This window comes from Numida meleagris, unplaced genomic scaffold (genome assembly GCF_002078875.1).
Source record: "Numida meleagris isolate 19003 breed g44 Domestic line unplaced genomic scaffold, NumMel1.0 unplaced_Scaffold314, whole genome shotgun sequence".
NCBI classification, from domain to species: Eukaryota; Metazoa; Chordata; class Aves; order Galliformes; family Numididae; genus Numida; species Numida meleagris.
Genome location: NW_018364549.1, coordinates 38761 through 53742, shown reverse-complemented (window position 1 = coordinate 53742; position 14982 = coordinate 38761). Strand labels below are relative to the sequence as shown.

Here is a 14982-nt window from a genome sequence, read left to right as displayed (position 1 = left end):
GACTTCCCCGCCCCCAGATGCCGCCGCCCCAGGAGCCCGATGCCACCGCTCCGCAGAGCCTCGCGCCCATCGGCCCCACTCGCCCCGCCGCCCCTGATCCCAACCCGCCGGCATCATCCCGCAAGTAAGGAGCACCGACCCCAGTACCCACCTGGAGGTGACCGAAAGCAAAACGCACTGCACAAACACGAAGCGCGGACAAAGCCCAGCACCGCCCCCACCACCAACCCCACCCCGTCCGCTCACAGCCCGCCACGTGACCGCGCGACCTGGCCGTCACCTGGGCAGGGCGGGGCGCGAGCCCTCCTCGCAGCCATTTTACTCTAGGGAAAGGCGTCTCAGCCTTCGCTGGGCAGCTGCAGGGTAACGCTGACAGCCGCCATTTTGAGAAAGGGTACCGCGAGTCCCGACCGGTGGGGAGATGCGCTGCCGTGCTGGAGGGTGGCGCTGAAGAGCGGGTGAAGCCATTGAGGAGCTATGTTGGCTGTGGGAATGCTGTCGGGAAGAGGCTGCGTGTTTACATCGCGGACGGACGGAGCTTCTCTGTGGAAATAACACTGTGCAGCGTGAGCGCTGTCGGCGATATTTATGCCAAAGTGACCTTTTACAGGATCCACATCTTTCAGCAGTTCCCCTGCATGGGGAATGGCCTTTCTCAATACATCTCTCATTTCCAGGCCCAAATCCCTTGTCGTGTAGGCATTGATAAAAGATGTAGCGATATTGCTAAGCTTGCTAATGCTTGTGGATGGAGATAGTGATACAGGTTGGCTTACCAAATGGGATCAATATATAAGCTTAAGGACCAATATATTAATTTAGTAAAAGGATCATATACTGACCCCCAGATACCAGGCAGATAAGGAGGTTCTGCTTGAATCAGCTAACTTTGTGAAAGTGAGTATTGTGCCATCAAGGCACGGAGCTAACTGAACATGAGTGAAGACCGGGTTCAGTCAGTGAATGCAGTGAGGAAGACTACTGACTTCATGCAGAGGGTCTCAGGACCACTACCACAAAGAGACAGAGCATGCACAAGGAGGCAGAAGCCTATGTTAATGGTTTTGAGGGAAGTATTGAAAATGTATGTACTGCCTGGGAAAGTCTTTGCATATGTAACACAAGTAATATACATAAGCTGAAGATCTTTTGTACCAGGGATATGCGATGAGGTGGAAGAATCCTCTCATGCATCCAGAACTGAGAATAAAGAATGCCTGCTGTCTAACACTCTGACTTGAGCCTTGGTGAGTTTCCTGATGGAACGATTTACAGTGTCAGCATGATCAGCGTTTACTAGGAGAAAACTCCAGCAGGGTGGAAGAAGGACCTTTGATCTTTTGTGTAAGCAGCACTGGGGTGGAGGGCACCCAGGGAGAGGCTGTGCCCTGAGGAGTGCTGACAGGCCTCAGGGCTTTCCTAGAGTCATAGCATGGCTTGAGTTGTCAGGGACCTGAAAGATCAGTGAGCAGTCCTGTACTGATTGTAAAATTGCCTCATGCCTCAGAAGTCATTCAAGTAGCTCTTCTGTTATTGTGCTTTAGTATTTTAATGCATCAACAAGGTACTCAGCATTACTTATGTGAATATATATGATCCTTAAAACCTGGCAGAAAAGCAAGATATTCTAAAAGTAGCTTCTTAGAATACTAGGCATCATGTACATGAAAATATTCCTGTACACATAGAAGAAAACATGATGCACAGAAAGATATAGCAAAACAATGTTCACCTGTGTGGTCTACATTTTTAAAAAAGTATGTATTTTTTTCTGTTTGTTCATGTTAATGAAATTTCTATGCTCTATAAAGGAAATCCCTACAGCATATCTCAAATTTAAAAAAGCTGAATTCTTTTAGACCTGATTGAGTTTCCAGTGAATCTCAGCAAGCTGGGAGCAAAATTTTGTGTTGCATGTGAAGAAATGCCTTTCATTTTAAGCAAAAATGACCATGTTACTGAAGGACATATTTCAACTCTTCAACTGAAGGTTTACAGAATTAAGTTTTGAGATCTGCTCATTAAAGAAAAGATCCAGCAATGGATGGTCCTTGTACTTGAGGAAATCAGCCTAGCTGTATAACTTATGTTAAAAATCAACCTGCTGTGTTGAAATTGTTTAGAATTTTTTTCTAAACCAAAAAATAATCATAGAATCCTTAGAGTTGGAAGGAACCTTTAAAGGCCATTAGTCCAACTCCCCTGCAATGAACAGGGACACCACAGCTAGATCAGGTTGCCCAGGGTCTGATCCAGCCTCGTCTTGAAAGTCTCCAGCGAAGAGTCATCAACCACATCGCTAGGCAAGCTGTTCCAGTGCCTCACCACCCTCATTGTGGTGAGGCACTTTACCTCATATCTAACCTAAATCTACCCTGTTTGAAACCATTTTCTCTTGTCCTATCATCACAGACCCTGCTAAAGAGTTTGTCCCCTTCTTTCCTGTAGCTTCCCTTTAGACACTGAAAGGCTACTATCAGGTCAGCTCAGAGCTTCTCTTCTCGAGGCTGCACAGCCCCAGCTCTCTCTCTCTGTCCTCGCAGGACAGAGTTCCATCCCTTGGATCATTTTTGTGGTCCTCCTCTGAACGTGCTCCAGCAGGTCCATGTCTCTCCTGTACTGAGGACTCCACATATGGATGCAGTACTCCAGGTGAGGTCTCACCAGCACAGAGTAGAGGGCAGGATCACCTCCCTCCCCCTGCTGGCCACGCTGTTTTTGATGCAGCCCAGGATACGGTTGGCTTTCTGAGCTGCGAGGGCACATTGCTGGCTCATGATCAGCTTCCCATCCACCAGTACCCCCAGGTTTTTTTCAGCAGGGATGCGTTCCACCCTTTCATGTGCATTGGTAGTGGAGTTGCCTCAAACCAGGTGCAAGACCTTGCATTTCGATTTGTTGAACCTCATGAGGTTCACCTGGGCCCCCTGCTCAGACTGTCTAGGTCCCTCTGGATGGCATCCTGACCCTCTGGTGTGTCAATCGCATCCCACAGCTTGGTGTCATCCACAAACTTGCTGAGGGTGCACTCGACCCCACTGTCAATGTCACTGATGAAGATATTAAAGAGTATTGGTCCCAGCACCGACCCCTGGGGAACACCACTAATCACCGATTTCTATCCAGACACTGAGCCACTGATCATGAGTCTCTGGACTCGATCCTGCAGCCAGTTCTTCGTCCATCAAACAGTCCACCCATTGAATCCATATATTTCCAATTTGGAGAGAAGGTTGCTGTGGGGTACCATGTCAAAGGCCTTACTGAAGTCGAGATAGATGACATCAGTGGCTCCTTCCTTGTCCGTTGATGCAGTGACAAAAGGCCACTAGTTTGGTCAAGCAGGATTTGCTCTTGGTGAAGCCATGCTGGTTCTCCTGTATCACCTCCTGTAACTGCTGTTTGGGTTATTGGCTCTACTGCCTGTAACGTGGAATAGGTGGCCAATAACTGTTTTTCAATCATATTATACCTCTCTTCTGCTCCATGCCAGACCTGAGACCAGAACCCAGCTGGGGTAGGAACGGAATTCTGGCACTGCCATAGGCCCCAGCCAAACCCATCCTGAGTTACATGGATGTCTGGTAGGAATATATCCGGTGCCTGGGCCTGTTTAACAGCTAGTTCTGCTTGCTGGAAGGCCTCGTTCCATTCTCCCCCAGTCCCATTTTTGGCCTTTGTGAGTCGATACAAAGGCCTCAGCAGCTGCGCTAAGTGGGGTATAAAGGAATGCCAGTACCCAATATACCCAAAAATTCTTGCAGTTGCAAGATGGTGTCCCTACCATGCCAAAGCAAGGGACATATAGGATCACATACCAGGGAACACCTGAACCTTGTGTATTATCACACTGGGTAGTACTTTGGTCTTTTCAAACCAAACTACACCCAGGAATTTCACTGACAGGCCTGGTCCTTGCACATTCTGTGGGTTTATAGCCCACCCTTTCTCTTGTAGACAGGTAGTCAGTGAATCTACTGCCTTTCCTAATGCCTCCAGTGAGTCAGACATCAACATGAGATCATCAATGTAGCGATGCAGTTTGACGTTATTGGGATTATTCCAATCTGTTAGGTCGTGTGCCACTAAGCTATGGCAATATGTTGGTGAATGCACGTATCCTTGCGGCAGGATCTGAAAGGTCCACTGCCTGCCTCCCCCCATAAATGCAAACTGATCTTGTGATTCTTCATAAATGGGAATATTGAAGAATGCATTTGCCAAGTCTAGGATACAGTGGTAGGTTTCTATCTCCCTACTCAATGTGTCCATCAGGGAGGCAATACTGGGTACAGCTGCATGAATGGGCGGCGTGGCCTTATTCAATTCTCTGTAATCCACTGTCATTCTCCATGTGCCATCTGATTTTCGTACTGGCCATATGGGAGAACTATATGGCCTATATGCAGATCCTATGATTCCTACTTTTTCTAGTTCCTGCACCATTCTTGAGATTTCCTCTGACCCCCCAGGAATCTAAACTGTTTAGTATTAGCAATCTGGCATAGCTCTGGCAGGCAAATAGGCTCATGTTTCACATGGCCTCTTAATATTGCCTGCAGCACCCAGATACTAATACATCTCTCTCTTAGTCTGAATTCCCCCATGGTTATCTGGAGAGTCAGACCCCATACTCTATCTATGTCCAGTATATACTCTGGGACTGGGGCAATAGACACCTTACACTCCCAGGGTGGGAGACGCCCAGCCCCCAGCTTCAGTCAAGTCTGGGTTATGGGGACGGTCTGTTCCCTAAACACTCCAATCACTGCCCTATCTTCATTGAATTTAGTTGGATCACTGTATATAATTGAGGTTTCCTTGCCTGTTTCCACTAATGCTATCACTTGCTGTATGTTCTTCCAGGACCATGAAACAGTCAATTCAACACAGGGCCTTAAGTCCCACCTGGGGGCTCAAGGTGCAGGGGGGCTGGCATCCCCTGTCATGCAAGTAGTTGTGCAATTGCCAATTCTTTTTCTTCAGGTGGCTTGGGCATAGTGGCCTGGGTCACTTGAGGAGGCGTTTTACTTTTGTTAGGAATGATGAAATCTTCCAAGTTCCATGTTCTTGTTGTTCAGTAAGCTTTTTTTGGGGATATTTTGAAACTTTTGATTTTCCTCCAACTGCCTCCATAGCTGGAGGAGGACATGATTGGCCTGGTGATCAAATTTTGCAAATTGAACTCCAGCCCGGATTAAATCATTAAACACCTGTTTTTGGGATACCTGTATCAGTCCCAATCTGATATGTCCACGGGGCAGGTCTCCTAGTTCTAGTTATAGGGAGGACCTCTGCCCCTTCCAATGCTTGGATATTACGCCTGGTCCTCAGGCACTCCATTTCTCCTGATCAGCCACTAACTGGGTGGACTGTTGGACAACAGCATCCGGGACTACCAAAGGGTTTAGTACAGACACCAGTGTGCCATACTGGTGGGGAGGAGCTTGTTGTAAGATGAAGTCCCTCATCCCTGCTGAGAACCTAACCAGGTCTGGACTCCCTAAGAGGTCAGCACAGATCACCTCCTTCATTCCCAGTTCTCTGATGTAATTTTGAAGTTCCTCCATCGAGGTCCACAGACCAGTATTTATTGGTACCTCATTTTAGTTGGCCATGTGATTCTATGTGCAGCTAATATCCACTGAATTAGAGAATGATTTTCATCATTATGCATTTCAGCCGTGTATAATCTTTGCCTGAGAGCCAGATGTGTGGTGATGGGTGCAAGTTTAGAAATCTCCATCCATTAACAACCACACTCTTGGCCCCCACGTTCCACAGTATTAAGAGCCAGGCTGGTATGTTCTCTCATGGTTTTTGTTTAAATCATTGTAAAAACTCCATGAGTTCAGTGGCCAAGTACAGGCACGCTGTCACATGTAATGTGGTGTGGGCAGGGGGCCACTCCGCAGGTGGCAACCCCGCTGGTCTATCCTGAACATTCTTGGTTTTTTGGGTAATGATTGGCCTTATTTCTAGAGGATCTGATGTTCCCAAATCCTCTAGTCGGGCTTTTGTTGTATTGATTTCCCTTGTATTTTTGGATTCAACCTGGATCCAAGGATCCTGTTGATCTGAGTCCTTTTCCTCCTCTAATGATATAGCTCTTAATTTTAGAGGGGAAATACTGTTTGAAGATGTGGCAGCTTGCCTCGTGAGAAATGTAATTTTGTTTTCCAGTTGTCTGATATGGGCTTTAAAAAGCTCTTTCAGTTATTCCTCACAGGAATTATATGCACTAATAATTAGTAGCACATGTGGGGCACATGTGTAGCGTGGCTGCGAGGGGCTGTGAGTGCCATGGTCAGAGGGGCATACCGCTGCCATTGGGCATCTCTGCATAGCAGTTTGCTGCACACTGCAGCAGGAGGGCTCTCTCCTGCCCCTTTCCCCAGTGGAGGAGAGGTCTTATGCTCATGCGAAACTAAAGAACTTTGTCAATCCTGCCTTGGGTCCTGTTTGTTCCGTGGCCACACAATGTCCTGCATCCCTTCTGTGACACCAGGCAGCTCCTTTCTTGCTTTGCTCTTCTCCTGGACACTCTCCTCTAATTTTGTCCTTTTCAGTGAGTGTTAGCACAAATGAAAGGGAACTCATAGACATAATGGAGATCACCTTTTAACATGGTCTGATGGTGACAGTATTTCCTGAAATGTAACCATCGAGGTGGGAAATGCACTGGGGATATATGTTTAGAAAGGAGACATGGTTTCGTTTCTGCACAGATGCCAGGTATTTGTGCAATACTTGCACAAACCGAACACCCCTCCTGCTGCAAGGTTTTCATGCATCCAGTGCTGCTTTACTCTGCCTTGTTAATACAGAACAAACACCTGCTGCATACATATCCATAAGGTTAAGCAATCATATCCTCTGCATGTGTAAGTACATTGCTCTGAAATGCCTCCTATTAATTTCCGTGGAACTTACAACAGATACAATGAGTACTCTAACACTGTTGGATAGAGCAAATTCTCAGCTCAGTGGGATTCGGGTCAACAACAACTAGGCACCTTTCAGCAGGTGAATTGAGCAATTAAATAGATACAGGCATGAGACATTTTTGACACCACTCTTCCCCGAATTAGAGGTGCATGTGATTAAAGTGGAATTTGGGTGGGGACTGTGGCAACAAGGCTCTGTTAGCACTCAACAGGTTTTGGTCCCAGGTCTGGCATGGAGCAGAAGAATGATAGAGTATGACAAGGAGATGACTACCAGCCACAAGTTCCGCATTACAACCAGTGGAGCCAATAACACAGACACCTGAAGTTAAAGTAAAAACACTACCAACCCCGGGGGTGGTGAAAGTCTTGACACACATTCCTAAGTCAGGGCAGCCTGATCCCAAACAGCAGCACGCTGGGTCACCCATTTCAATCAACATAATCACCTGTCTTCTCCATTAAAAGAGGAATCACAGAAAATATTAGGTCCAGTAATTTATCACAGCAGCTCTCCAGAAGCTGCTACAGTTACTCTGCCAGGAGGAAGTTCTATACAAGAAGGAAATACCCCACAGGGCAGACACCAAAAGGTGGGCCGCATGCTGACAGAGCCAGCAAAGGAAACTCACCCCGTGGTACGTAGCTGCATACAATCTGATTTGAAGAAGGGAATGGACAAGGCAGCCAATGCATGGAGTTACAGACTTCTTGCTGCCTCCCAGATACCTCCAGTGGCTCACATTAATCACCCCCTTCATCATCACAGTGCTCCCCAGTATCCCCACCCATGTTCCCAGTGGCTCCCAGTTGCTCCCAGTTCCGTACTGCAATAGTCCCACTACATCCCAGTGACCCTCCAGTATCCCCCAGCCCACCCTACCTACACAACCAGCGCCTCCCTATTGTCAAAAGTGGGGCCACAGTACTTCCTAGTTCCCCCCACACATGCTCCCAGTGCCTTCCAGTGTCTCCCCGCATGTTCCCAGTCGTTCCCAGTTCATCCTTCACACTCTCCCAGAATTTCTCAGTGACCAATTGCCTCTAGTTCACCCCAGTACTTCCCAGTTCACCCCATGCGCATGCTCCCAATGGCTCCAATTAACCACTCCTTCACATCACCCCAGTGCTCCCCGTCCCCCCAGCACACGGCCCCAGTGACCCCCACCACCTCCCACAATCCCGGACCACTCCGCCCCTCCTTCCCAGCACACACTCAGAACGCTCACGGCTCCGCCCCTATCCCGCTCGAGGCGGCGCAACCAATCAGCGCGGAGCAGAGCGAAGAGCCCAACCCCTCGCCCTGCCTGTGGAGTAGGAGCACTCAATAGGAGGTCCCGCCTCCTCGCTGGCCAATGGGAGGTCCTAGGGGGGGAGTGGCAGCGCGGAGAACCAATAAGAGAGGAATGACTGTAGAGCGTGAGGGGTGGTGATGGAGTTAGGTGGGTGTTACGGTGCGTGCTGTTGTTGTCACAGTGTCCTCGGAGTTCCATGGTGCTCTCTCGTGTTGTGGCGCGTTCTTACTGTGAACCCACCTGTCCCCAGCGTGTCCCCACATGTCCCTGTGATGTCACCAAATGCCCCTAGTGTATTCCAGGGGTCCCTTTGTGTCCCCAGCACATCCCCCATGGATCACCACCTGCCCCCAAAGTGTCCCCACATTTCTCTAGTGGGATCCCCCACCAAACATAAAAACTTAACAGCAAAGTTTTGTCACCGTTAAGTCAGGTATTCTTTATTAGCTGTGCTGGGTTGTGGTGTGAGGTGTGGGACAACCCAGCATTGGTCCCCCCGTGTCACCTGGGCCCTGGATGGAAAGGGACAGGGGCAGTGCCACCCGCTTGGGGACATCCTCACAGGCACAGGTGGGTGCTGGGGGACATATCGGTCCCCCAGCAGGGGCCTGGGATTGACCTTGATGCAGTGACTTCCAGTGGTGACAGCCCTGTGAGGTGACAGAAGGAGAAGTTGGTAGTTTCCTGTGCTCAGGGAGCTTGGGGACACCACAGGGATGGCAGCAGTTTGGTAGCACCCATGGAAGCAGCACTGGGCACTGCATACACCTGGGTCCCAAAGGGGAGGTGACCCTATGTGGCCGTGTTGGTGGCAATGTTGACGGAGGTGGCAGAGCCGATGCCAGCGCAGGGGCTGGAGGCCAGAAAGCTCTATCAAGCCTGGGAGGAGATCTCCACCACTAGTGCCAAAGAGCTGGAGCAGGAGCTGGGACAGAATCAACAGCACCAACAACTCCTGGGGGTCCTGTGAAACATCACTGTGGGGCTGCTGTTCCTCTGTGCCCCACTGCATGAGTACAGACCAGTGAGAAACAGTAGAAACCAGCAGAAATGAGTAAGGGTACAGACCAGTAGAAATCAATAGGATCAAGTAGGAAGCCTTAAAGGTCTACTTGAATCACCAGTGGTAGAGAATTCTACAGTCCTGTAGGCACCAACTCAGTCCAGTAGGGACCAGTTCCAGCTGGTAGGCACCAGTTCAAAGCAGTAGGCACCAGTTCAGGCCACTAGGGACCAGTTCAGGTCACTAGGGACCGGTACAGAGCAGTAGGAAGTCCTTCTCTGACCAGTATAGATCTGTATGGACCACTAGGGTATTCTACATATCAGTTTAGCCCAGTGTATACCAGTAGGGATTAGTAGAAACTACTATAAACCAGTAGGGACTGGTATATACAGGTAGGGAGCACTGTGGTCTTTCCCCTGCCCTAACCAGTCTAGACCAGTAAGGACCAGTATGGACTGGTAAGAACCACTTTAGAACCGTAGGAAGCAGTACAGAGCATGAGGGAGCCCCACTGACCAGAATAGACCAGTATAGAGCCAACCAGTATGGACCAGGGGACACTAGGAGAAGATGGGGACATTGAGAGAGAATGGAGACAGTGGGAGGGGATGAGGGGACACTGGGATGGGACATGGAACAATGAAAGGGAATGGGGACACTGGGAGGGAACAAGGGACACCAGGAGGGGATGGGGGACACAAGGTAACGTCCCCGTCCCCCTTGACACCCCAATGTCCCCCCAGTGTCCCCTGAATGTCATATGGGATGTGCTGAGGGTGACACAGGAAAGCCACCTTGTCCGTTGTCTGCCCACTGTCATTATCCTCTGCCAGGTGGCCCTGTGGGCTGTGGAAAAATCCGAGGGCCACCCGGCTACTGCCATCAACGATCAGTGTCACTAAACGTCCCACTAGCACATCCGACCTGGATCGCTGCCACCAACACCACCACTACCACCAAGGCCAGAAAAGCCATCAATGCTGCTTCCACCATTAGGGAAGTGTTGGAGGAGGTGACCAATCACCTCCAGATCCTGGTGGCTGCCGTCACCCTCAACCTGGAGGTGACCCAAAGTTTTCCTGCCAGCACCCAAGCCTTGGGGAACACTGTGGTGGCTTTACAGATCATGCTGAAGGATGAGGAGGGAACCAACTCCTGGAAGGTCTGCCGAGGAACCTGTATGGATGGGGACACTAGGATGTCCCCCTGTCCCATCTGGGGACACCAGGTAGGACCTCCTTGTCTGGAGGACAACATGATGTTCCCTGTCCCACTGGGGACAGTGGAGAGCTGTGGGGACACCAGAGCCTGTGGGCACTGGGGCAACTTGGTGACACTGTCCCATGTCCCCGCAGTAATCTTCAAGGACACACTGAACACTGAGCCTCCAATTTGTCACTTGGGGTTGGGGACATGGTGGCTACATGGCGTCAGCAGGAGAGGGAATGCCCCTAAATGTCACCACTAAAGAACTCGAGATTGTCCTCAAGAATGCCCCCAAGTCATGGGGAACATTGTGGGGACATGCCAGGACAGCACTGGGGACACTGAGGAGGTGTCGGGGACAAAACTGGAGTCACCACTGAGGCTGTGATGAGGACATGCTGAGGACATCCTGAGGGTTTGGGGAACATGAGGAGCTATTGGGGACATCAGGGGACACTGAGGGCAGTGGGTGGTCAGGAGATGAGGAGAAAAAGTGAAAAAATAAGGAAAAACTCTGGAAAAAGGGGAGTCTCCCTCCCGGAAAATCAGAAACGGAACAGAACCCAGCATGCCCCCACACCACGTGTTTGCAGCCAATCGCCCTCTGGCTCTGCAGGAAGTTTTCCTTTCCCTTTGCAACTCCCTGCGGCAGCACCCAGTCCCGTTTTGGATTGGTTTTCCTTCTTTTCACTGTTTCCGAGGTCAGCTGAATCTCCGCTCTCAGTACCCACAGTGATGGACCCATAGGTGCCCAGCCTCAAATTTAACTATATTTTCCTTATTTTTGTGAAAAATTGGCTCAAAATAAGCTGTTTTAGTAATCTGTTTTAATACTTATTACTGTGTATTTTCTGCTACAGCACTAATCGCTGCTAACTGCTCTAATTTGTTAGAGTCTCGGTTTTCTGCGCAATCCAGCTTGAAAGTGACGACCTTGGGACCGGCGGATTGTCACCTTGCTGCCACCACTCATGTGGACGCAGGATGTCACCAGGGCCATCGGCCCCTCTGAGGTGGGGCAGAGTGCAGAGCTGTTCTGGGGGTGGGGACAGAGATGGGGGTGGAGGGAGGACAAGGGGTGAGGGGGTGGCAGGGAGGACAAGGGGACAGGGAGTGGAAGAGGGGACAAGGGGTGGCAAAAGGAACCAGGGGACAGGAGGTGGCTGACAGGACAAGGGGACAGGTTGGGAGGTGACAGCAGGGAAAAGGGGACAGGGGGACAGGAGGTGGCGGGGGTGACTGAGGGGACAGCAGTTGGTGGTGGGGAGGGATCAGAGGGGATGGGGTGGCTGGCCATGACCTGGAGACATGGGGACCAGGGGACAGGGCTTGGGGCTATCATCAGGAAGAGAGGTCCTGATAGGGACCTGGTGGGGACAGCAGGGACGATACGGAGGACCTGGGAGGACACCACCTTTTGTGCCCTCATCTGCAGGTGTCTCCAGAGCTGCTGCAGCCTCTGGTGACTGTGGTGGCCACCTTGGGCAAGTTGGGGACCATCCCTGGGGACATCTCCCTGGGAGGGGACATGGGCTCACTGCGGGCCAGGCTGCTGACCTTCAGCTCTAGCGTGCGCAGAGCCATGGTGCACCCGGATGGCAATGCCACCCTCCTGCGACATGCTCTAGGGGCCACCAAGGAACAGTCTGGTGCCCCCACAGCCATCACCGACTCATGGCAGAAGGCGGTGACCACGGTGAAGGACATCTGGGCCAAGCTGCAGGAGGATGCTGCATGCCTGAGGGATGCCTGTGGGGCTGTGGCCACTGCCATGGCCACCACTGAGGCCACCAAGGGCCACCTGGTGGAAGCAGCGACACAGGAGGACAAAGCACACAAAGGGTTGATGGCTGCCACCAGGGTGGTGGTGGTGTCCTCAGAGGTGGCCCAGGTGACAGAGGTGGTGGCAGCTCATGATGCACGGGTGGCAGAGGCCAGGGAAGGGCTGCAGGCAGCCACCAAGGCCACCGAGGAGGTGGCGGCAGCAGTGGTGGCAGCATTGGAAGCCAAGAAGAGGGGACAACACGCAGCAGTGGCCCATGGGCTCCTTGAGCAGTTGGTAGCAGCCTGTATGGGGGCCTACAACTACTACAGTCATGTGGAGTGCTGCCTCAGGGACATCAAGGCCATGGTGGGTGTCACTACTGGAGATGGTGGCCCTGATGTCCCCAAGGCCACCCAGGGGGACATGGATGTCCCCAAGGAGCTGGCGGAGATAGTGGTGGTGGCTGAGGCGCTGTGGGATGCCAGCGCCCAGCTGGCCCAGGAGCACCTCTTGGGGACACTGCGGGGTGTTCGGAGCCTGCTGGCCACCTCCAGTGTCACCGAGGCCACTAAGATCACACAGCGCTGCCAAGAGGCCTCCAATGCCCTACCCAGGCTGCTGCCACCAGGGCTGTGCTAGGGGACAAATGTGTCCATCAGGGACTGGTGGCACTGACACAATCATGGGATCATGGAGACGGCAGATGGGGCCTTTGGGACCACCATTCCAACCACCAATGGACTGAGGGCTGTCACTAAATGTCACCTCAGTGTCACTTCCGTGCATCCCCTCAACATCTCCAGGGACCACTTCCTGATAAAAATGGGAAAACAATTTTGTTTTATAAAAATTATTTTGTTTTATAAAAATGTTATCACGTGATGAGGTTCTGGCTCCATGTCACTTTATCCCTAATGTGTCAGCAGGATCCTCACACATCCCCTCCTCTGTCCCCTTCTCATGTCTATTTCCCCGTTCCTTTCCATGCTCCTATGTATCACCTACTCTTGTGTCCGTTTCACGTCCCATCTACATGCCTATATGTCACTTCTGCTGTGTCTCTTCCATGTCACTTCCTGCTGGGCACATGAGGGTTCCTGGTGTCCCCAAAGCCACCTCAACCATACAAAGGGGTCCTGGTGTCCCCACGGGGAGCTCCTGGTGTCCCCATTGTTGGTTCTGGGATTCCCAAAGCCACCATTACCACATAAGGGGATTCTGGGCTCCCCATGGGCGACCTGCTATCTCCAAGGCCACCGTGGCCATGTCCCTGTCACCTCCTGTGTGCATTACCACATGTCCCCTCTATGTTATCATGCCCCCTCCTGAAATGGGGGGAGATTGGAGACTCCCAGACCCTGCAGGGAGGTGACAGCCCCCAACCATCAAAACCAACAAGCATAGTCCAGGAGTGGTCCTGTCACATCCTGCGACAGGCCAGGGGCTCCTGGAGTCACTGAGGCACCACTGAGGGGTCTCGGGCTGCTAGGGGGGCAAGATGGGAGGGTTGGATAAGGAGCTCCAGTCTGCAGGTCTGGTGGGGTCACTGCAAACCCTGGGACCCCAACTCCTATGGGACAACCCCAAAAATAGCACCCCTAAGAGTCCCCAACCCTAGTGGGATCCCCTCAGGTCTCCTCAGGACCCCTCAACCTCCATGGGATCCCCGTGACCCCTTCAAAATCCCCTAACATCAATGGGACTCCCCACTCTCTGCTAAATCCAATAAGCCCACCCGAAAAAAGGCAGGACCCATGGGAACCTGCAGACCCTCCCAATTTCTATAGGACTCCCTCCAATGAAAAAAGGAGCCCTGAGAGCTCCACAAACCAATGGGACCCCCAACCACAATGGGACTCCCCAAACCTCCCAACCTCCATAAGACCCCCTCCAAAAAAAAATCAGAATAGGAGCCCTTGGAGTCCACAGTCCCAATGGGAGTCCTCCAAACCCTCCCAACCCCAACCAGACCACCCCCTCAAAAAATCAGTACCTCTAGGAGCCCCTAACCTCTATGGGACACCCCCTTTATCTCACTCTAATGGGACTCCAAATTCCTCCCATGCTCTCCTGATGTTCCTTGGTGGTTTTGGTACACTCATGGTCTCATCACTGTTCCCTCCCGGGTGGTTCTGGGCCCCCATGTCCCCTCGGTCCCTGTCCAAGAGGTTCTGGGACCCCAATATCATCCTCAATGTCCTTTTTTCCCTCTCCAGCGGCTCTGGATTCCCAATCACTGAAAAATCACAACTGTGTTTCTTCACCAGCAATTACAGCTGAACCCAGAACTTTCTCACACCTCAATTAGAAATAAAAATTAAAATAAACTTCAAGTTGATTGGCTGCTGAGACAGCAATGACTTTAAACGCAGAGACCTGCACAGCATCTTCCGAGGGGTGTCTGGCAAGAGATTAAATAATCATGTCTCGCTTTGCAGGTCATCAACTCCTTAACTCGTCATACTAGAAAGGGATGGAGAAAGAGGGAAAAATCATTTTCCCCAAATTCACTGCAAACGGCAGTAACTTTGGCTAAAATAAAATAATCCAAGCACTTTTTTTTTTTTAAGGAGAGAAAAGCTTAGCATGAACGTGACAAGAAGGCTGAAAACAAAGAGCTTTAGAGCACCGCAGCTAATGCAGCACTGCAGCTAGCATGGCTCTGCCCCACACAGCGCTGCTTCAAAGAGCACCTGCACAGCCAGAAAAGGCAGAAGCAGGTTACACAAATACCAAGACAAAATAACGCCAAGTCTTAATTAA

The 14982-nt window shown here is 51.1% G+C and overlaps 1 protein-coding gene and 1 long non-coding RNA gene across 3 annotated transcripts in view; one reads left to right on the top strand and one right to left on the bottom strand.

Moving 5' to 3' along the window:
• The window catches only part of LOC110391170, a 2769-nt gene extending 2506 nt beyond the window's left edge, over positions 1-263 (bottom strand). Inside the window, exon 1 of the long non-coding RNA XR_002433999.1 lies at positions 152-263. This is a non-coding gene — a long non-coding RNA (uncharacterized LOC110391170). The remainder of the gene's footprint in view (positions 1-151) is intronic.
• An 8928-nt stretch (positions 264-9191) lies between these two features.
• Positions 9192-13101, top strand: LOC110391166. 2 transcript variants are annotated; one of them, XM_021382926.1, is made up of 3 exons: positions 9192-11155; positions 11348-11467; positions 11890-13101. In XM_021382926.1, the coding sequence occupies exons 2-3, from the start codon at positions 11426-11428 to the stop codon at positions 12856-12858; spliced, it is 1011 nt and encodes a 336-aa protein (XP_021238601.1). In that variant the 5' UTR covers positions 9192-11155; positions 11348-11425; the 3' UTR covers positions 12859-13101. The 2 variants fall into 2 exon arrangements, with proteins under 2 accessions (XP_021238601.1, XP_021238600.1); XM_021382925.1 differs by having other exon boundaries at positions 9200-11201.
• The last annotated feature ends 1881 nt before the right edge of the window (positions 13102-14982 follow it).

Bases quoted from the DNA above. Each gene is read 5' to 3' on its own strand.
- LOC110391166 (XM_021382926.1), top strand. From the start codon at position 11,426: ATGTGGACGCAGGATGTCACCAGGGCCATCGGCCCCTCTGAG. The intron at 11,468-11,889 runs GTGGGGCAGAGT...CCTCATCTGCAG, and splicing joins GGGCCATCGGCCCCTCTGAG to GTGTCTCCAGAGCTGCTGCA.